Source organism: Tursiops truncatus, chromosome 3 (genome assembly GCF_011762595.2).
Source record: "Tursiops truncatus isolate mTurTru1 chromosome 3, mTurTru1.mat.Y, whole genome shotgun sequence".
NCBI classification, from domain to species: domain Eukaryota; kingdom Metazoa; phylum Chordata; class Mammalia; order Artiodactyla; family Delphinidae; genus Tursiops; species Tursiops truncatus.
In genome coordinates this window covers 97,812,478-97,836,235 of record NC_047036.1, presented here as the reverse complement: position 1 = coordinate 97,836,235, position 23,758 = coordinate 97,812,478, and the positions used below count along the sequence as shown (strand labels likewise).

The following is a 23,758-nucleotide window of genomic DNA, read 5'->3' as shown; positions in this document are numbered from 1 at the left end:
GCATGGCCCTGCCCCGCCATCCCTGATGGGACATCTTGATGGGCCTTGTGTGAGGACATCCCTGCCCCGGTAGGGTGGCTGCCTTCCTCACAGGGGCTGAAAGAGCGAGACTTGGAAGGCAGGCAGGACAAGGAACTGGGAAGGTGTGTGTATAAAACCTCCAGATCCCAATCTAGAGTCAGGTCAGGCCTACTTTGGAATTTCTCCCAGGAGCTAAGGGTATGGTGAGAAGCTCAGGGACACATTCCTTGAAGGCTAAGAAGTTGTTAAATAGCAGAGAAGGGGCAGATCAACAATGGAAAACACTGGCCTAATAAGGTCAGGCCAGATTTTTGCCTTCGGATGTGCTCAAAGTCCCTTTGGGGCTGCTTGTTACAAACACACACAGCACACAGCTAAAACGCTTAGCTTTCCACTGCAGTCTTACAGCTGAAACACTAAATTCCAACAGAAGGACTTTCTGGAAACTGGAGAAATCAGCTAAGTTTTTAATTAGGTTGTCTTTCGAGGCACCTTTGACGCAGCGCTCTCATTGTCTGTCACCCACGTGCAGCAAATACTTGTTCATAAGCCAGAAATGTAGAAATGGTTCTTGTCAAGTTTTCTTAAGGCCCACTTACTGCTCCTAGCAACCGCCACAAAAACACCTGCATTTCTGCATTTGCTTTGTTGTCCTGAGTTTTGATAATGGAATCTCCTCCAGCAAGCACTCCTTCTCAGGTTCTCACCAAAGCCAGCTCCACCAGGAGCATTATTCTCCTCAAGACCAGGAATCAAAGGACCACAGGGGTCCGTGCCCTCTGGCTCCAGGGGGAGACAAAGACTTTAACCACCCAAAGGATTCCAAAGAATGCAACGCTAATGGCAGTGGGGTTTCAGAGCTCATTTAAAGACAATGTACACAAATGAACACATGAAATTACCTTGTTTGGCAAAAAACACACAAACAAACAAAAAAACCCAGAGAGAGAGGGAGAGAAAGTGAGAGAGAAAGTACTATGCAAACAAATATAAATGCAAAATAAGATGATGATATAAATCTCACATTACCTATAGTGGGAACTTTGCTTTAGGGGGAAAGGAAAGAAAAGAAAGGGCAAGAGATAGGGATGAATTAGTTCTCTCCACAAGACGGGACAACCTTATGCAAAGACCTCATGTTGCTTTGTGCACAAGATACAGGCCACCGTGAGGTGATTAAAGGACATGAGGTGATGCGGACCACAGCACAAAGCCATTCTCCTCTAGACTTAGCACTAGTCTGACCTTCATCAGAAAGTGAGATTAGAGGGTTTGGCCTGTGTCCAGAGGACATCTGTCATGAGATCTAAAGGAGATAGACAGAAAAAAAAAAAAAAAAAGCTTGAATTGGCTCACAGTAAAGCAAGAATGTTGGGCAAAATTTGTCCAAGTCAAACTGTATTTTATGGTAACCATTTGCTCTCTCCTCAGCTGGTAATTCTGTTTCAAGTTCATTTTAAGTAACATGTAATACGTCATCTTATTAAATTTTATGGAGATGTGTGATACTGAAAACATTTGGGACTATAGGAATTGGATAGGACTATAGGAATTGGATGTTAACTATACCCAATGTTAACTATACCCAATTAACTTAGAAATGAACGTAGGGAGGCTTTACAAGATTGTAGATTCTTGCGTGTAACCACTGGGAAAATCCAAGGATTTACGTCTATACTCAAACAAAGGAAGGCATTTTGGGCAGAGGACTCCTCTGAGCTCAGGGGTCTGATCCTTTCTTGTGTTTGCTGTGGGGCCTCTATAGGTAGGTAGTTCACGCTGGGGGAACAACCAAACAGCTGCTGGAGGAGCCCCCAGCACTTGGCTTCCTCTTAAACCACTGCACGTGGAAGTCTGGGCCTGTGTGTGGTTGTGCACCCCACCCGGGCAGGCAGTGGGCCGTTAGGAGGCAGGTTCCCATCCCAGCTCTGGCACTATCATGCTGAATAACCATGGACGCCTGATTTGATTTCTCTGTCCTAAATTTCATCTGTAAAATGAGAATATTAGACTAAATCAAACAGCTTCTCATCTCATGCCTAGTGAAAGTCAAATTCATCATAATTGTCCACAACGTGCCACCTTATCGGGCCCCTCACCACCTCTCTGGTTCATTCCCTGTCCTCTTTCTTATCAGTACTAGGGCTGTTTCTGGAATACCGTGTCCACTCCCACCTCAGGACCTTTGCATCTGCTTCCCTTCTGCCTGTAATGTTCTTCCCCAGGCTATTCACAGGTGTGGCTTCCTCACATATTTCAGGTGAGTCTAATATCACATTCTCTGTGAGGACACACAATTACAAATCCTACACACACACACACACACACACACACACACACACACACACATCTTTATCCTCCAATTCAGCTTAGAAAAATTTTTTTTCCTCCTTAGCACTTAATAGTATCCCACCTACTATATATTTTACTTATTTATTTTGTTGTCTATATCCCCTAGTAGAATGTCTACTCTCCAAGGGCAGGGATTTCTCTCTGTTTTGTTCACTGGTGTATCCCTGGTACCTGGAAGAGTCCCTGATACAGAAAAGGAACTCATTAAGTTTTGCTGAGTGGATGCATGCACGGGTGGGTGGAAGGGAGGGCAGGAAGAGTACAGCTCTCTACCGTGACTTCCAGCTCTGAGGTCTGTGGGCTGCGGTGTCCATGGCTGAAGGAAGGGCTGTCCTCTGCCACCACTGTACAGGTTGGACTCCATAACCACATGAAACAACAAGCCAACACAGAGACGTACGTGGTGGGCTTTCACTCTGCTGCAGACCCTCTCAAGTGCTGCTTCTGGCACGTTCCATGCTCTGAGCTGCTGAAGGGCCACATACACCCTACAGTCTCAGCAAGACCACGGCCTCCAAACGTTGTCTACAGGAGATTCTTTATATTGGTGCTCAGCTCCATTTTCTAGAGTCAAAATTAATACTTTTGGGGGGAGCACAGTTACATCCAACTCCTTTCACAAACTCTGCATCTAAAATCCCCAGGGGAAAGAGAAGTAAGCTTCTCTATTGCCAAGATGACCGCGCTATTAATTTAACCTGCAATGAGAAGAGGTGGTGATGCTCCCCGTGCAGTTCAGCCAGTTCCACTAGATGGCAACATGGTCTGGGTGTGCTGGTATCCACCGCTGACATTTACCAGCCACACAGAAGAGAGAAGCTCCCACACACCCCTCCTGTTCTCTGATACACTTATCTCCTTGCCTCCTCTTCACTTTTAGCCTGGCTGTTTTCAACCAATAATTTACGTTTGCTCCTAAATGGTTCGTGCTTACTCATGAATGCATTTAATATAATCGCTCCAGCCTTGGAAGTTTTATGTCCGCTTCTTTCTGCCAAAGTACATTACTTACCCTAACCCCTGCTGTAGAACTCTACCCAAAATTCACTTCTCCCACAAAACCTGCCCAAGCAAACCTGGCTCTGATTCCAACTGTATATATGCCATGATATACAGTCACAGACACATAACCAGTTTTATATATTGGATAGAATGTGCCTATATACATATATAAAGAAAGCTGACAGACAATCACACACACAGCTCTGGGCATCTGGTAGGCAAATGTACATTTCATATAAATGATGTGCAGGTGACCACATTCCACATAACAGAAGTAGTCACGGCTCTACGAAATAGCATTGGCTGCGAGAGGTTCAGTTGGCATGGACATATATATACTACCAAAAGCAAAATCGATAGCTAGTGGGAAGCAGCCACATGGCATGGGGAGATCAGCTCCGTGCTTTGTGACCACCTAGAGGGGTGGGATAGGGAGGGTGGGAGGGAGGCAGACGCAAGAGGGAAGAGATATGGGAACATATGTGTATGTATGACTGATTCTCTTTGTTGTAAAGCAGAAACTACACACCATTGTAAAGCAATTATACTCCAATAAAGATGTAAAAAAAAATAAATCATGGGCCAAGAAACTAGATATGTTAACACTCATCTATGTCTTCCAATTTCTAGTTCCTTCCTAGTATTCAATTTAAGGTCCAGAAAGTCTTTTGAGCAGAAAAATTTTAGATAAACCCCAACAAATATTATGTATAGACTTGAACAAGAGTGTGTAAATACCAATATAACTTAAGGGCTATTTTAAAAGGCTCTCTTTATTTCAATCCTTGAAAACGTTTCCAATTTATCTTAAAATTAAGTTTACTTACAGAAGCATTAAGTAAGGCTGAAAACAAGCCTAAGGTCTATTTTTAAAGTACGAAAGGCCTCATGTGTGGGGTTAAATCCCTTATTGGCTGTTAGAGGAAATGGTAGCAGCGATATTCTGACAAACCCCTACATAATGCGAGAACAGAAATAAACACCCTTGTGTTTGCAGTTCTCAAGGTGTCACCGCCACTACCAGACCGCTGGGATCCAGAGATGTCTGAGAGTTAGTAAACACATATAAATTGTCAAAAGGAGAAACTTTATGTGAAAAAGTTCTCGATGGGTTCAGAGCCCCATTTCTGAAACATTTCAATCCTTCATTTGTGTACAAATGAAACTGTCTACATGCAAACTTCAGATGCCATTTTTTCCACCCACAGTACTCAAACGTCCCTCAGCTTAATACCGGTTCTCCACACCCAGAGTCATAGCAAAAAAAAACAAAACAAAACAGTGAACACAACCACTTTAAAGCCGTGACCAAAGATTATTTCCCTGTAGACAGCAACACCACGGTATTTAGTCATCTGAACATTCTGCCAGATTCTGACAAAGATGTTACATCGAAGTTAGTCTGAGGGTACGGTTAACTCACGTAGTTTCAGCATATTCCCCCGTATCAATCAGAGGAGAGCTTCACGGAGTCTTGGTAGAGTCACACAGACCAGAGGAAACATACACAGCCACACTGTTGATGTGTATTCTCTGGCATCCGTATCGCCTTCAGGGAAAGTCAGTCCTCCCTGAGAATAATTCAACAGAATTTATACCGTCCTTTTGAAAAATCAACCATAAGTTTATCAAACCAATGCACAGAAGACAGTGGTCAACAACAGTCACTTCAAAAGTTGTTTTGCTTGTTATTCTGGGACGTGGGTTTCGTCACCTGTAGTGGAATACATTATGCAGCCTTTAGTTGTGACTCCAGAGAGGTCTCCGCATCCACAGTGGGACGGACTGGTTGCTGCCTGCACTTGCTACCCGTAAACTACGACTACACAGAGACACAGGGATTACCTGTGATAGGTGAACGGGGGATAGTTTCAAAATCAAGCAGAAACAGGAAGTCTAACGTTTCAACATGTTAGGAAAGAGGAGCAGATACTTTAAAAAAAAAAAGAAGTAGCCCTAGTCATAGACGCCTAGAAAAAAGAAAATTAAAAAAAAACCTCATTCCTACCTGGCCAGTATAAACATGAATGTCTATTAATAGTAAGTATTGCTTAAAGGTGTTCTGGTTCTCAGGAAAACTAGAGAATAGAGTTTGGACAACATTGCTACGGGCTCTAGGTGTGTGGGCTTAAGTAGTTGTGGCTCGTGGGCTCTAGAGCACAGGCTCAGTAGTTGTGGCACACGGGCTTAGTTGCTCCGCGACATGTGAGATCTTCCCAGACCAGGGCTGGAACCTGTGTCCCCTGCATTGGCAGGCGGATTCTTAACCACTGTGCCACCAGGGAAGCCCAAGTTTGTTGATTTTACTTTTATCTTCTGCAGCAGTAACACTCTGCCTTGAGCCTACTAGGTACTCAGCAAAAAAGATCCCAAGTGGAATGCAATGGACAAATGCTCTGGAGTCTGCTAGGTCAGGTTCAAATACCTGCCGCGCCACTTCCTGGTTTTGTAGACTTGCAAGTTACTTCACTTCTCTGAGCAATTTTGTTCTCTGTCAAATGAGAATAACATCATCTACCTCGTAGAATTGCTATCAAGATTGTATCAAGAACAATGTGAAGCAAATAACATATTGCCCGATTCACAGCAAATGCTCAAATAGCAATAAGCATTATTGTTGACCTGAAATAAAATGAAATGCCTATAGGGAATTCCCTGGCGGTCTAGTGGTTAGGACTGAGCACTTTCACTGTCGTGGCCCCTGGTCAGGGAACTAAGATCCCGCAAGCTGCCCAGCAAAAAAATAAACAAATAAATAAAAATCAAATGCCTACCACTAAATCAGGGAGGAGGCTGAAAGAAATACCAAATCAACACCAACTGACAAACATATTACGCTTTTCTCATTTCCTTCAGCCAGCATTATCATGTGACTAACTCACAGAGGTTTGAAGTTTATACCTTAGAAACCTCCCTTTTGTGTTCCTTTGTGTTACCTCCCCAAATTCTGACTGGCCCCTTGTTGCTATGACAACTTCATCAGGGACTAAGGGTCAAAGAAGACTCCAAGAGAAAACTCCACCTGGAAGCGAAGGACTCCAAATCAGAAAGACCTCTCAAACCCCGGTACACTGGCAATTCCAAGGGTAAGTTACAAAATGTAAAGAGCAGAAATGCTTCCTCTAAACAGAGGAAGCAGGGTCTCACATTTCCTTAAAATGTGGTCTCGGGGGTAGCTGCATGGCTAGGTGGCTACCAGGAGCCACTCTGTCCACTGCTGTGAATAGAGCAGCACAGTGAAGCTGCGGGAAGGGAAGGCAGGAGGGAGAGGTGCACAGCATCACAGAAAACAACTGCCAACATGGCAGCACAGCCCTCGCACATGCTCCAGACACAGTCATGGAAGTCCTGCCTGGGAGAGGCAAGGGCAGAGAAGGCTGCAAGCATTAGAGTCTCATGTATCAGTTGGGCACCTCCGTACCCAGGAGAACCAATTCTTGATTTTGGAGAGAGCACTCCAACAACGGGAGAATAAAAAGCAACAAATCTAGGGAATCCCCTGGCAGTTCAGTGGTTAGGACTTGGCACTTTCACTGCTGGGGCCCGGGTTCGATCCCTGGCCGGGGAACTAAGATTCTGCAAGCCACGCGGTGCGGCCAAAGAAAAGCAACACATCTGGTTGGGCTACAGGTGAGGCAGGAGGTCATGTCCTTAAGACATCCCTCCTTCCTCTCTTACTTGAGACCAGAATGCCGAGGTCTTACGTATTCAGAGCTATTCAAAGTTTGCCGTTTAAAGCGGTCCCAGCAGTCGTAATTTTAAATTCTGCTCATCCTCCATTTGGAAAGAAAGAAGAATCATAGACAGAGGCTAAAGATCAGGGAGATTGTGGAGCACCCAAAACTCACAGAATCTAACAAGGTATCTAACGCGCTTCAGTTGCCTTTGGAGATACAAACACAGCTCTCCTATGCTTCCCTAGGACTTGCAATTAGGACGTTCCTGACAGATCTAAGGATCAACAGTTGTGACAGTTGCCCAGTGCAGAAGCATCATCCGTGCCCTGAGACAGGGAGACGGGAGGCAACTGGAACTTCCATCCCTGGAAACCCTGCGTGATGGCCTAGTGGCCGAGGTCTCCGTCCGGATCCAGCCTCACAAAGGTGATCGGTGCTCAGGAGAACGCAGGGCTCGCTCTCTTTCTGGTGAGCTCAGCTCCGCAGCTGAAGCAAGGTACCGCTCAGCACCCCAACACCCCCGGGAGTGCAACTGGCATTGCTGGTGACGGAGGCACTCCAGAGCTTGGCAGCGACACTAAATAAGCCGTCGTTAGGGAAGTCTGAGTGCGTCTGCCGTGGTATTTCTTCTCCAGCTATCTGCAAGCAAGCACGTGACGGTGGCTTTTAGAAAACCAGATTCTGCTTCTGAGTGTGCATGCCCTCCACATTATCTAGGCATCTCAGAGCAAGGTACTATCACTTCAATCCACTGTCTCCACACCCCGGTGGCAAGCGCAATTTCAAAGAGGTGAAGCAGCATATTCAACAGGGCCCTGCAAGTTGGGGCAGGGCTGAGAAAAGAAGCCATGAGATCTAAGCCATGAGACCCAGGGTGACCTCCAGAACACATGCTCTCTCTCTGGCCTAGTTTCACTGACTGCTTATTACACACCCCAGGAAAAACATTTCCTCTATGGCCACCCACATCCTCATGGCTGCATGAACATTTGCATTTCACTTATTTCAACAGATTCTATAGTCTCTGGGTCAGAACTGGAAATGTCTGCAAAACACCTTGATCTTTATGCTTTGGCATTCCCATGTGCTCTCCAGCCCCTAGTGCATGATCTAGTGACTGCCAAGAGCAGTGCTGTTTTCTTTCCTTTCGACTCTCCCCTTTCCCCATCAGTCCTATCTGGACCCTCCTTTCTGGCCTTCTCCCAGCCACTTCAACCCTCTCAATGGCCTCCCTAAAACCAGAGAACTGAGCAGGGTCTCCTCCTTGATTCAACTTGCTTCCTTTGCCCATCTGCTCTTCTTCAAGGAGGAAGGAGGCATTGGCAAGGGAGGAAGGCACTCTAAAGGGGAATTACTCCAGGGGACTCAGTGCCTGAGACTGGTAAGGTGCTCCAGAAGCGTTTTCTGGATGTTATCACAGAGGCAGCGGATGGTCAGACTCACCCTCTCTCCCCCAGCACAGAAGCACACAGTTCCTGCCTGGACCAGGGTCGGGAAATCCCGCTAGATGCCAAGCAGCGTGCATGATTTCCCTACGTTCGCTCAGCCCTCACCGAAACCCTGGGAGGTGGGCACCATGATCCCCGGGTTACAGGCGAGGAAACTAAGCTCCATAAATTTAACATACCCGCTCAGTGCAATGCCAAGATAGGGACATAAGGATCTCATTCCAAATCTGTTGGCTTTTTTCTCTTCATATCATATCACGAAATTGTCCTTGGTTCACCAGACAGAAAACACAAATAGGGGACTGTCTGGAAAATATAGAGAACAGCTGGCCACCCACCTTTCAAGGTTGGGCAGAGCAGTGAGTTCAACAGTGGGAACGGGAGCTGCTGGGGGCCAGCCCTGGCTTCAGAGACAGGGCGGGGGTGGAGATTTCTCAAGTCCATCCTCACATTGACTGCAATTTGCAGCCTCCTCCTAGATGGGCTGCATAAAATGTAAGTGTGGGATGGCAGACTTTTCTATCACGTGTTTGTAGGTTTTAAGGATAAATTTTATAAAATGTTACTTAGAAGCAAGCAAACAGACAAATGAGTAAATAAATACATAAATAAATAACCGCCTGGCTGGTTAGCAGTGCAGTGGTGGCCAGAGCTAGACCTTAGGACTCTAGAAGGAGCATTTATGTCTGTCTTCCTATGATGCAGGCTCCAATCTCTCTTCACGCTCGCACCACCAATGAAGACACTAAATCAGCCTTTACAGAGCACAGAAACACCGAGCGCCTGTTGCACTTGAATGTGGTTTATTTTCTGCTGAGCTGAATATAAACAGAGTCCTGACATTTTATAGCATTCTTCCATTGCAAATCTTCATGTGAAACTGAACACGATCCCTTGTAATAAAATACTAAACTAATTAAACTCTAAATTTATCAAGAAAAACTCTCCAATGGTAGAGTTAATTTCTCTATAAATTTCTAGAATTTCTAGTTAATATACAACGTATACTTCCCAAGCTGAACTCCTCATCCTCCTTCCATGGCCAAACTTGATCATTTCCCTCCCTCTTTTAACCTCTGTGGATCCCATCATCACCCTGTCAGCCAGTCATCACTGATTCCTCTCTTGGTTTGGATGGTCTCTCATTCACCAAGTTCTGCTGTCTTTCCATCTGTGCTTCCACCGTTCTCATTTGCATTCTGTTAAACCCTTTGCTTTCAAGGTGGCAGAAGGTTACTTTCTTGAAAAGACAACTTTCCAGAGAAGGCCATCAAAGCAGTTCTACTCTCCATTCTCCTTTAGAGGACAGAGAGCTATTTCATGTTGTAGTTTTACCCATGTGGCTATATGGAAAGCTAAATTAAAAAAAACAACAACAACTTTCAGAAATGTTTCAATTTAGAGAGCCATTAGAAATTACAGCATGCCTTGAGTAAAGTTTCTCCTTGATTTTTGCCCCAGGAAACACACACACCAGTTTTGTTTGTTTGTTTGTTTGTTTGTTTTGCGGTACGCGGGCCTCTCACTGCTGTGGCCTCTCCCGTTGCGGAGCACAGGCTCCGAACGCGCAGGCTCAGCGGCCATGGCTCACGGGCCCAGCCGCTCCGTGGCATGTGGGATCTTCCCGGACCTGGGCACGAACCCGTGTCCTCTGCATCGGCAGGTGGATTCTCAACCACTGCGCCACCAGGGAAGCCCACACACACCAGTTTTGACCATCTGCAGGGGAAGGATGATTGTGTCACCCAGTTCTGGGCCTCATCCCATTTGTACTCAGAGCCGCCCTGCTCAGGCACCCACCATCAGCACTTGTCTTCCACCCCATCCTCCTCCATTTACAGCTGAACAAATTTACCCAACGACTGGCTGACATCAAACAAGCTTCTTCCATGTGGTGACTGAGGAGCAGACACTGCCATCACCTCCTGGAGAGATGTCGGAGCCCCATTTTCCCTTCCCACTAAGCAGTCCTCTCTTACAGATGAGGAGGGGCCCCTGGAGCCCAGAGTTTCCTATCCTGTCATACATTTCTGTCTCCCCTCCTCTATCCTCTCGTCACCCAAAGTCCTTCAGGACAATGGAGAGCACATGGGCTAGTTTAATCTGGAAAATGCTCACTAATACAGCAAAGGGAGGGCTTCCCTGATGGCGCAGGGGTTAAGAATCCGCCTGCCAATGCAGGGGACACGGGTTCGAGCCCTGGTCCGGGGAGATCCCACATGCCGTGGAGCAACTAAGCCCGTGTGCCACAACTGCTGAGCCTGAGCTCTAGAGCTCGCGAGCCACAACAACTGAGCCCGCATGCCACAACTACTGAAGCCTGCGCGCCTAGAGCCTGTGTTCCACAACAAGAGAAGCCACCACAACGAGAAGCCCATGTACCACAACCAAGAGTAGCCCCCGCTCACCGCAACTAGAGAAAGCCCGCACGCATCAACGAAGACCCAACGCAGCCAATAAATAAATAAATAAATTTATATGTAAGAAAAAATACAGCAAAAGGATGGGCTGAAACTCAATTCATATGCCTCCTTACCCCAAAAGAGCTTCTCTTCTGGGCTCCGTAACCCATCTTCCCATCAGCCGCTCAGACTTGAAACCTCAGTGTCATCGTGGACCTCACTCTCCCCCTGCCAGCCACCAGGTTCTCACATTTCCCCACCCTTGCAGTGCCCCTCTGCCTCCCCCTTGCTCCAGCCCCAGTGCCCTATCCTACCTCAGGCCTCATCCGTTGGCCTCAACTTCCTGCTTCCTTTCACTCACTTGCCCTCATGGCACATCTTCTCAAAGCACAGCTCTAGCACCAAGACGCCACTATCTGTGCCTAGAACTGAGTTGAAAAAGGGTTTCCCCATCCTCACTTTATGACATCACTCTCCGATGAGGAATGTGCAGTGCTTCCCAGCTGCTCATGGACCAGAGTCCACTCTGGCAGCACAGGATTTAACGCGGTCCCCAGTCCTGCCCCCACCAGGCTTAGCACTGTTCTACTTCCGGGCCCCTGCTCACCCGCTTTCCTTGGCCTCTGGGGTCCTTCCCACCATCAGGAGCTACAAAACACTGCCAGCCTCCCAAGGTTCAGCTCACAGCAGGCCTGTCATGATGCCTTCAGCTACCTCCTACTCCTCTGTCTCCTAGGCAACTTCAAAGCTCCTTTACCACATTTAGCCCATTTTGCCCCAAGGGAGAGCCATTGCTATATACATCTCATCATCCCGTTACACTGTACTTCCCTAGGCAACAGGGAGATTTCTTCATTTATTCAACAAAATTAACCTACATTTACCTGGTACTTCCTGCATGCCAGGCACTGACTTAGGCGCTGGGCACATGGTGGGAAATAAAACACATGAACTGACATCCAGTGGGAGCGAGATCTGGCAGCCAAGTAAACACATAAATAACTAAAGGACAGATTTCAAGAGGGGCGAGGATGGACATGAACAGGGGATTCCGATGGAGACCACTCTGGCAGAGGTGGCACCGGAGGTACATGTCAAGAGCTAGAAGAAGAGCAGGAAAAGCAGCAAGAGGAACAGGTGCTCCAGCCTGAGACAAGACAAGCTTGGCCCATTCCAGGGAGAGGAGTGGAAAGGGGGCCAGTGTGGCTGTAGTGTTGGAAAAGCACAGGGAAGAAGCAGCTGGGAGTCGGGCAAAGGCCAGAATAGGTAGGGCCACACAGGGCATGGTAAGAAGTTTATATTATATGGTGGGAATGTAAAACAGGACAAATGTCTGGAAGGCAAAGTGGCAATAAAAATCAAAACCTTCAGGGGCTTCCCTGGTGGCGCAGTGGTTGAGGGTCCACCTGCCGATGCAGGGGACACGGGTTCGTGCCCCGGTCTGGGAGGATCCCACGTGCCGCGGAGCGGCTGGGCCGGTGAGCCATGGCCGCTGAGCCTGCATGTCTGGAGGCTGTGCTCCGCAACGGGAGAGGCCGCAACAGTGAGAGGCCCGCCTACCACAAAAAAAAAAAAAAAAAAAAACTAAAACCTTCAAACTCCACGTGTCCTTTGAACTACTTCCAAGAACACATCCAATGAAACAGAGACAGGTATGGACAGCCGCTAAGAGCAAGGGTGTTGCGTGGTGTTATGACAATGGTGAAGGTTAAAAACAGCTCACCTGTCCAAATAGGGGACTGGTTAAGTGAATTATGGCATATCTATACAATGGCATGTAATACAGCGTTGAAAAATGATTTTGTAGAGTAATTAATAACATGAAAACTCTTCACAAAGGCTACAAAGCAATATATAAAAGAAATCATATTAAGTACTATACAATCTTTGTAGAGAAAAACCACAGGCATACACAAAACAGCCTGGAGTAATATTCACAAAATGTTTGTTTCCCAGTGCTGAAATTAAGGAGTAACATTTTTTTTCATTTTTCACTTTTTTGTCAAATTATAGTAGATAAAATACACTACACTACCATGTGATGCTTTTGCAATAAGGGAAAAAGGTTTTCAAAAACCTGTTAGTAACAAGAAGGTATAGCAGGGTAGATTTCCTCCAAATAATAAAGGCTGCTGCTGATCAAGAGATGGCCAGGGCAATCTTCTGTCTTTTTAGGGAATCTTCAGAGCAAAACAGAAAAACAAACAAACAAAAACCTCCCTAGAACTTGAGGCAGGAAGTGTGTCATTCCTTTCTTGCTGCTCGCTGATCCCTCTGACTCAGCACTGACTGTTAGGCCCCTCGGATCCTCGTTTTAAAGAAGTTAGAAGATAGAAGAGGATGAAGACTTGGAAACCTCACCCAGGAGCTCCCAGCCCTGGGGCTGAAGTCTGAAATGCCAAACTGGATCTTCTAAGGAAAAAGCCTTTTACCGTTCTTTAGATTCATTACAACTGAGATCAACAGTCTCACTTATATTATTACAGGTTAAACATGATTACATTTTTGTCTATTTCTTTTAAATAAGATTTACTTTGCAAGCCCCAAACAATCTGTTGTGCGTAAGCCTTCTTCCCAAACAGGTTTGAAAATGTAATAAACTATTCAAACAAGTCACAACAAGTCTCAGGTATTCTGATGCTGGCTTACGCAGGCCCAAGTTGAAAACATTCGCCGCAGAGGCCTATTCAGCCAGTGTGCCTCCCTGCTGGCCACTGGCTCACAAATGCGGTTTGGTTCCCATGTCCTGTTTGGCAGCCTCCTAAGCTCAGCAGTTAACGGCCACTCAAAGAGCACAGATTGGAAATGATTTGCCAGCAGAATCCCACATACTGCTTTTAGTTCTGTTTTTAACAACCCTGGAAGCCACGGAGCTGAGGGAAACGTATACGGGGGACTGTACACAAAAACCGAATTTTTTTTATTCTGGAAACCTTAGAAATTTTAAGACAAATTAAATCAGAATTTGAGGACACTCACAATTACAGTCCAGGGCCTCTGCCTTCCCACATTCATTCAACCACTATTTATTGAGGCCTTACTCAATGGTAGCCCCTGGGGAGGTAGGATGGGGTATGAAGGAGGAAGGGAAGGAACCAGATACTTCCAAGATACTCTAACAGCTACAGTCAGTTTGAGAACAGGTTATTAAAGATCTTATAAGCCCTACTTAAAATTTTAGACTTTATCAAAACTCTAATAAGGTATCTTAAGCGGGGGATGACACAATCAGATGGATATTTTATAAAGACCAAGAGCAGCACAGGGAGCCAGACTGGTATGGAGGTGGGAGTAGGGGGGCGTGTGGCATGTCAACTGTCCTTAAGGGAATCTAGGTAAGAGATGATGGTGGAGATCTGGTCTTAGTTGGTGGCAGTAGGCTGTGACAAGAAGCGTACAGATTCTACAGCTATTTAATGGGAGAACTTATAATATTGGCAACTGATTGATGCACAGGAAGGTGCCCTCCAGGCTTCTGGATAGTCAGTTGGATCCTCTACTGAGGGGAAAATTCAAAGAGAAAGTAAGTTCAGCTTACTTCCCATCAAATTTGAGTTGCCTGTGAGATATCCAAGTATTGATAAACACTTTACAACTGGACAGACAAGGCTAGCTTAGGCTTGAAATATAACTTTGGAAGTCATTACCATGTAGAGACTCTGAAGACCTAGGAATGGAAGGGATCATGAAGGGACAGAGTGGAATAAGAAGGGCAGAGAACCCAGACACAGCCCTAAGAAATACTGACATTTAAGGGATGGACAAAGAAGAGGAAGGAGCCTGCAGAGGAGACTGAGAAGGGACAGAGAGAGAAAAGAAAGAAACCAGGAGGGTGGATTGTGAAGGAAAAGACTGCATATAGAAACCAGGAGCAGTAGGGATTTGTGCTGAGCCGTCAAGAAGGAACTGAACGGTGGCCATGCACCCACCATTTAAATGCCAGATGCTGCTTGACTTCTTCCCCACCCCTTGATATTTCTGGAGTCGTCTGTGAGCAGGCAGGGCCCAAATGGGAGGCAGCAGAAGAGAGAAGGTTCTGAGATCAACCTGGCAGGAGATCCTGGCCATAAGCCAGCGTGGTCTGCTCAGCGGCTGGAAGAGGGGCCAAGGGCCACAGAAGTGACAAAACACAAGGTTACACAAGTGGCATTCTGTTGTTCAGTCAAAAGTATTTACTGGTCATCTACTGTGTATGGGCACTGCTTACAGTGCTGGGGACAGAGCAGTGACAAAAGTTCTAGTGAAACAGCCAGAAAAACAGGATGTCAAGCAGAGATAAATGCTGTGGAAGGAAAAAATAAACTAGAAGAAAGGGAGAGGGTAATGGGGGGAGAGGAACATTTTGGATGGCGTGGTATCTGAAGAGTGAGGGAGAGAGCCAAGGAACGAGCTAAGAGGAAGGGCCTTCCAGGCAGAGGGAAGGGTAGGTGCAAAGGTTCTGAGGTAGGAACAAGCTTGGAAGAGCTTGAGGAGCCAGCAAGGTAATGTGGTCCAAGAGGAGTGAAGGAAGCAGGGGTGGTAAGAGATGAGGTTGGAGAGTTAGGCCAAGGCCAGGTCAAGGGAGCCCTCTAGCTCAGGGTAAGGAGGGTGGACTTTATTGATTGTGATGGGAAGGCACAGGGGGGGGGTTAGAGCAAAGGAGTGACACGGTCTGATGGCTAAGAGCACTCTGACTACATGAAAAGTGGCTGAAGGGGGAGGCAAGAGCACAGGGGGCGTTAGGAGGCTACTGAGGCCATTGAGATGAGAAACGGTGGTAGCAGGAGAAGTGGTGAGATGTGGGATATTCTTTGGAAGAAAAACGAACAGGACTGGCTGTTGGACTAACTGTGAAATGATGAGGGATCAACATGCCGCCAAAGGTTTTCGCCTGAGAGCTCTGTATACAAATGTGCTGACAGAGAAGGACAAACCCAGGAGAGGAGCAGGTTTGGGTGAGGGGAGAAGGAGGGTGGCAGTGGAATCAAGAAGTCTATTCCTAGAGGAAATTTAAAAGAGACAACAGAATCACCACGTCTGGAGTTCGGAGAAGATGTGTGACATACGTTAACTTGGGAGTCATTAGCTAGAATTTGGTATTTATTCCGTGGGACTAGATGAAATCACCTGGATTCTCAATCCTGGCTGCACGTTAGTATAGCCAGGTAACAGAAACAAAAACAAACAAGCAAAACAAAATGTGGAGAAAAAGGAACCCTCCTACACTGTTGGTGGGAATGTAAATTGGTACAGCCACTATGGAGAACAGTATGGAGTTTTCTTAAAAAACTAAAAAGAGAGCTACCATATGATCCAGCAATCCCATTCCTGAGCATATATCTGGAGAAAATTGTAATTCGAAAAGATGCATGCACCCCAATGTTCACAGCAGCTCTATTTACAACAGCCAAGACATGAAAGCAACTTGAGGGTCCATCGACAGATGAATGGATAAAGAAAATGTGGTACAGATAGACAATAGAATATTACTCGGCCATAAAAAAGAATGAAATAATGAAAGAATGAAATAATTCCATTTGTAGCAACACGGATGGACCTAGAGATTATCATACTAAGAGAAGTAAGTCAAAGACAAATATCATATGATATTGCTTATGTGTGGAATATAAAAAAAAATGATGCAAAGAACTTATTTACAAAGCAGAAATAGACACACAGCTATAGAAAATAAATGCATGGTTATGAAAGGGGAAAGGGGAGAGGGATAAATTAGGAGTTGGGGATTAAAATATACATACTACTATCATCTATAAAATACATAACCAACAAGGGCCTATTGTATAGCACAGGGAGCTATACTCAATATATTGTAATAACCTATAACCACTTTGCTGTACACCAGAAACCAACACAGCACTGTAAATCAACTACATTTCCATAAAAAAAATTTTTTTTAATTTAAAAACTGATGCCCACGAGTCTTCCCCAGAGATTCTGAATTAATTACACTTGAGTGAGACCTGGCCTCTCTCTCAATTTTTTACCCAAGTCAGGTAAAGAAACACTGTCCAGAGTGTATGGAGATGGCAGAGGCCCTCGGAAAGAGGAATTAAGGAGATAGAAGAAAAGGTGGGTGTGACGCCCTGGAAGCCAAGTCAAGAAAGTGTTTCAAGAGAAGGGAGGGATGAACGATGCTGAATCTTGCTGAGGCTCAGGGCAATGAGGATGGAGAGGTGGCCACGGGGTTCATTAAAATAGAGGTCTCTGGTGACCTTGACAGGAACAGCTTTGGAGGAGGGGAGGGATGAGGAGGGCAGTGAGAAGGGGAGATCACATGCAGAGATAGGTCCTTGGGAAAGTTCCACCGGACCTAAGAGCAGAGAAGCAAGGTGAGAGCTGGAAGGCTACTTTGGATTTAGGAAGTTTCTTTTTCATTTGTTTTACTTTTTCTCTCTGAGTCTCAATGTGCTGACATTTTTTGCACAAGTGCATTCTTCTCTGCATCATTTGCTTTTTAAGATGAGTGACAAAAAGACATATTCTGATGTTGATGAGGATGTTCCCACATGGAGAAAGAAAAGGATGTTATAGAAGAGGGGGTATAGTTGCAGGAGGACTTGCAGAAGTTGGAGAGGAAAAGTCATTAAGGACCCTAAACTAATGAAACTGTAATTCTCCTTCAAATGCCAGGTGTCTTCATTTTTCATTGCTCAGGGGAGGTAATATGCCCTAAAAATCACAGAATGGCTAGACAGGAATGGAACATAAAGATCATCTTGTCCAGTGTCCACTATTAGTCCACTGCCAAATCCCCTGTGTCCTTTCCCATTCATGGTCTTCCTGACAACCTCCACTGAAAGGGAATTTCTACACCTCTTCACTCCATCCACCCTACTCCTCACAACTCCTCACAACTCTATGGTTTATGATCTCTTTGGATACTCCTTGAGCTGAGACAGAATCTATTTTCCTGTATTTCAATCCACTGGCTCTGGTTCCATATCTTCCGGATACAAAGAACATGTCTAATCCCTCTTCTATGTCTTTCAAACATTGGGAAACAATTAACTCTTTCTCCACTCTTAGTAATCCCATATGCCCCAAACCAAATCTGTTCTTTTTACATGTGCTGAAAAATAGGTCCCTATTCTAGAAACTATCTAGACAGGGGCTACCAATCAACCCAGCTGTTCTTTAATATGATGAAGGTATAGACAAGCATATTGCAGTAAAAGTTACACCCATAGATATACAGATTATTCACAATAACCCTCATTTCCAAGAAACCAGAATGTCTCTGGGTGATTTCTACTTCTAGGTTTGGGCTTGATCCATTTAACTCTTAAGCACTAATTTAATTCTTCTCCTCTCCATCCTGTCCCCCAAACCCAGTAGAGAAGAGCTCCCACTCTCCCCCGACACACATACACACACCCTACATATGCACACTGAGAGTCTCAGCAGAATACTGACCATTTACTATTAAGCACACCTGTTATTAAGCACACCTTGTGATGGTTCTCATGGCAGTCAAGCTTTCAGTAAGTTCTACATCATAAATTTGGATTAATTTTCTGCAAACTTCATTCAACAAAACTCCAAAGTCAAAAGAGAAAACCAAATGTTTATATACCCAAAGAGAAATTTTTAAAATGCAATTATAAATTAATTTAAAAGCACAGCTACAAAAAAACAGGCTTAGATTAAAATTAAAGTAACCCTTGGATTATGGAGTCATTGCTAAAACTCAGTGAAAACTGGGATACGTTATCCCAACAGAGAAGTTTGGAGTATTCATGCCAAATATTACATGAGCTGTTATTCTTCTAGTCTTAATTTAAAACATTCCAACCACTAGGTGTAAAAGGGACCCAGCACAAAAGAGTATTGGCAAAGTGCCTCAAATCACACTAAACTAGAGTAAAACAATTTTAAAGCCATTATTTTAATTAACGCAAAATGCTCATAGTAGGCCCTGAAATATTTACTGAATGAATAAACTGCATTACATTGGAGTCAAAGGGTACACCCCACCCAAAAAGGAAAAAACTGAAAAACGATTATAGATATAACCCCAGATTCATATACATGAATTTAATTCTAGTACAAAAGGTTGATGTAGAGGATTAAAAGTACTGCTTAAAATCTCTTTAAAGGAAAAATTTTTTTTGAAAAATTGGTAATCAACCACTTGCATGACGATCAATGAATTCAGAGCAACTTGAAGAGCTTTAGCTACCTACTTTCATAGGTTTTTGGAAACACAAACAGTTTTGAGTATATTCAATAGGTTATGTTTATATCTAACATTAAATTTCACCACATCAATGAAATCTGACAAGTGTACCCAGGAAAAGACAACTTGTTTATGGCAAATATCTTTTATGTGTGTTACACTCTGGAAAACTGGGTGTGTGCAGAGGGAGATCAAGTTCATTAAATTAATTACACAATATAATAAATGTAGGGTAAAGAACCTGCTATAAAAGTACTCCTGAATGTCTCAAAATTAAAGAAAACTATACTGCAGTTAAATTAAAAATGGCTTCCCTAGGCTCCTCTTACCCAATCAAAAGAAAAGAAAGAACGCTCTACAGCACATAAAATCATATTTCTTATAGCCCATACATAATCACTTTCAAATGGTTCACTCCTTAATTTTAGAAAACTTTGTTTAAAAAAACAAGCAACTCAAAAGCTTATTTAGGGACTCCCCTGGTGGCACAGTGGTTAAGAATCCACCTGCCAATGCAGGGGACACGGGTTTGAGCCCTGGTCCAAGGAGATCCCACATGCTGCGGAGCAACTAAGCCCGTGTGCCACAGCTACAGAACCTGCGCTGTAGAGTCCACGAGCCACAATCACTGAGCCCAAACGCCACAACTACTGAAGCCCGCGTGCCTAGAGCCTGTGCTCCACAACAAGAGAAGCCACTGCAGTGAGAAGCCCACGCACCGCAACGAAGAGTAGCCCCTGCTCATCGCAACTACAGAAAGCCCGTGCTCATCAACGAAGACCCAAAGCAGCCAAAAATAAATAAATAAATTTATTTTTTTTTAAAAAAGCTTATTTAAAAATTATTTATTTTGGCTAGTTTACATAGGTTAAATTCCAAGTCATTCCAGTGCAATAAACTTATGGAACCACAGGAAGACAGTCTGTCTAAAAAATCAGAACCAGGAGATGCACCAGCTACAAGGACAGGCCAGGACCACATTATCAGACCCCTGTGATGGCAGACACAGAAGACTCAAGAGGTAGTGGCATTTACTAAGGCACTTCCCTCCCCTCATCTTGCTGGGAGGCCAAAAATGTAAATTTCTACGTGCTATGCTTTCCTCACAATGGGTATATACATTGCTCTGGCACATCTCATTTCTTAGGCCTGTTTATTCTAGAGCACTGTCTCCCAACCTCAGTACTATTGACATTTAGAGCCCAGGGATTATTTGTTATGGTGGAGCTGTCCTGTGAATTGCTCCACCACAGGTTGTTTAGCTGCATCTCCGATTTCTACCCAGTAGATGCCAGTAGGACACCCCTCCCCTAGTTGTGACAACCAAAAGAGTCTCCAGACATTGCTAAATGTCCCCTGGAGGTTGAGGGCAAAATTGCTCCTGGTTGAGAACCACTGTTCTAAAGCACTGGTTCTTGGCTACACACTGGAAGGACTTGAGGACTTTTGAAAACTACTGATTCCAAGTCTCACCCTATCCTACACTCCCCTACCTCCCAAGATTTTGATTTAATTCATTTGGGCTAGGTGCTGGGTATCTGAATTTTTGAAAGTCAGGAGATTCTAAAATATGCAGCCTAGTGTGAGAATCTCTGCCCTAGAGTGTATCAATGATATCAAGGAAGTCCCTAAATCAATTTAAGGCAACACAAAAATGCATTATGTTCCTCCAAATTAGAGTATTCTTATCTTGGTATTAGAATCTACATAATTACAGTAAACCAAAAAAAGGTAGAGGAAATGGAAAAAGGTTAACTGTAACTCTGATCTGCCAACTTCTTTTTCCTTTTGATTGGACAGGAACTACAGCATAAACATTTACTTGAATCTTGACACTGTATCTGCCAATACTCCGCAGTTGGGGTGATTTAGAAACAAAGCTTCACAGATAGGAAAAACAGGACTATGTCCTCAAAGGGTAACAACGCCAGCTGTACAATGAAGAAACTTTGGAGCTGCCATCTCTTTAATGAGCACCAGTAAACCGGCCTTGGAGAAATGCTGAGTTCATTAAAAATAATAAACAAGCAAACAAACCATCTGTGGGCTGGAAAGACAGAGAACCCACAGGGGAACTGAAATCAAGCCCTTCCTCGGGGGGGCTCATCTTTGCAGTAGATGACATTACCAGGAACCTACCTGGAGCTGACAGCAAAGTTTGAGTCCTGTGCAAAAACTCCAAGGCCATGAACAGCCCAAATTCTTCCCTCCTCCCCTTATACCTCTGTGTCCTCTGCCAGCTTCAGTATGTTCCACAACACTGGGCTTAGCTCCAATTTTTGCAGAGAATGGCATGGCACTGCCCCGGAGGGCACTATTCCCCTAACTGCCTGGTCTCTGGCTGTGGCTTTCCCGTCAACCATGTGCCAACAGATTGTGCTAACAGATTGACTGCTGTTCTTTAATTTGGAAAAATGCAAGTAGACATATGCATACAAACATTATAGTGATTCTTCTCCCAGTTCAGGAAGGACACTAACCAGCAATTTGTATACTGAGTGTTAACAATGTGTACAGTTGTAAAGGAGATGTCAGTACTATCCCCATTTGGTACATAAGGTTATTGAGGCTTATGCACTTTAAGAAACTTATCCAAGGTAAAGCCAGGACTTGGACCCATTTCTCTCTGGCACCAAAGCCCATGGTCTTAACCACCACAAAATGCTGCCTCCCCTGGTTCTCCAAAAAGAACCAAAATCAATGACTTGAACACCACCCATTAAAAGTGTTTGAAGTTCTCAATGATTTGGGTTGGAAATGCTAGGTTAGGAGAAAGTTTCCCAGATATAGAGAGGATGTGTGATATCCAGTTTCATCCCAGACTCCATCAACAAGACCACAGGACACTGTGTATGTCTTTGAACTTGCCCAAAATTAATCCTGGAGTTCAGCTTTGACTCCTCACAATCACCATGCTTTACTGATTCTTCTTTGAAGTCTCTCCCTAATGCTCTATTGTCCTTGCTCAGATTCTCTCATTTCTCACTCTTGGATTTGCAAGTGCCTCTGGCTCAAAACAGCTCACATAACTGCAACCCATCTTGCACACAGATGTCAAATCTTCTTTCAGTTCTGCTTTCAAGTTGTCCCTCTTCTGCTAAAAAATCTGCAAGAGTTCCCTCTTTGTGACGCTCCCAACTCTTCTGCACACCTCTGAAGGCTCCTGTCATCCAGAATTCTCCTCACTATTTCCCACTACACAACCTCAAAACTCTAGTCGGACCAACTTCCACTACCTCCCCCAAACACTCTCTGCTCACACTAACCTCTGTGACCTGGATCTGAGAGTCCCATTCTCCATGTCTGAATCAAGACCCATGTCGCTCACTTTGAATCCTTTATTGCATTTATTTATTCATAGATAGTTAGATAGATAGATAGCTAGATAGCTAGATAGATGTTAAAAATTGTCTAAGGCAAAACTACCCTACTGAGACCTCTCATCTTTGAATCTGGGGTGCTCCCCTTCCTCCCCCCAAATTTATTAAGCAGTGCCAAGCATTGTTTTTGGCGCTAGAGATAGATCAGTGAGTCTAAGAGATAAAGTTCCCTGTACTCCTGGCATGTTCCTTCTCCAGATTTCCTGGGACTTTTATGGCCAAATCCACCTCTCCCAAAGATGCCAGGACCATATACATTAATGTTCAAATGAGTTTAGGAAATGCTATGTGCTATATCTAGCACCCCTCTTGAGGAATGAAAATGAGAAGTCCCACATGATAGAGCACCACTTATTTGTCAAAGAAACCTGTTTGTGTTCATGAGAGAGAAAAAGGAAAAAAAAAATTGTATAGGACATATCTCCTGAGAAAAACTGCTTTACCACTAGTTTGTAAGTTCCCAAAGGGCATGGACTATTGTTATGAGTATTAATTCAGTCCACAGCTGTTACTAAATGGTTACTATGAGACAGATCCTGTCCCACTTGCTGGAGATCCATGGGTGAACAAAACAAACACAGGCCATTCATAACCATTATGCTACAATTGCCACTACTGTATTGTAGGCTAATTGCATTTGAACAAATTCTTCAACAGTGTGGAGTAATTATTATTCTACAGTGTAGAAAATTTAACTTGATTTTGCCCTTAACTCCAACCTGATACACAAATACCTGGCACATAGTAAGCACTCAAGTATTTGTTGAATAAATGAATCAGCCAAGCTAGACGCATGAAAATGTTTCATGTGCTTTAGCTTTGTCTCCCCAGAGTATGAACTTCTTAAGCACAAGGATCACGTTCTGTTTATTTGTACCAACTAAAACCACCCCATCATAGGGCTGCTTCGTAATATACAATCTCAGAATTTAAAAGAAGCATACATGTCTCTGTACATGACATGATCTTATATACAGAAGATCCTAAAGATTCCACCTAAAGACTGTTAGAACTAATAAACCCAGTAAGGTTGCAGGATACATAGTCAATACGCAAAAATCAGTTGCATTTCCAAACACTAACCATGAACTATACAAAATAGAAATTAAGAAAATGTTTATAGTATCATCAAAAATAAAATACTTAGGAATAAACTTAACCAAAGAGGTGAGAGAACTTTACACTAAAAACTATAAGTCGCTGATGAAAGAAACTGAAGAAGATGCAAGTAAATGGCAAGATATCTTGCACTCATAAAATGGAAGAATTAAAATTGTTAAAATTTCCATATTACCCAAAG

At 44.3% G+C, this 23,758-nt stretch overlaps 2 protein-coding genes across 3 annotated transcripts in view; both read right to left on the bottom strand.

Annotated features, from left to right (window-relative positions):
- Window positions 1-23,758, bottom strand: part of DMXL1 (Dmx like 1) — a 259,666-nt gene that overhangs the window by 52,628 nt on the left and 183,280 nt on the right. The gene's annotated exons all lie outside the window — the stretch shown is intronic.
- TNFAIP8 (TNF alpha induced protein 8) overlaps window positions 1-23,758 on the bottom strand; it is a 119,671-nt gene that overhangs the window by 54,232 nt on the left and 41,681 nt on the right. The window contains exon 1 of one of the 2 annotated variants that reach the window (XM_019940879.2): window positions 4,799-5,191. The exons of the other annotated variant lie outside the window; for it this stretch is intronic. Coding sequence (XP_019796438.1) covers window positions 4,799-4,811 — 13 coding nt within the window. The 5' untranslated portion in view covers window positions 4,812-5,191. Of the gene's footprint in view, window positions 1-4,798; window positions 5,192-23,758 lie in introns of those variants that run through there. 2 annotated transcript variants of the gene reach the window in all.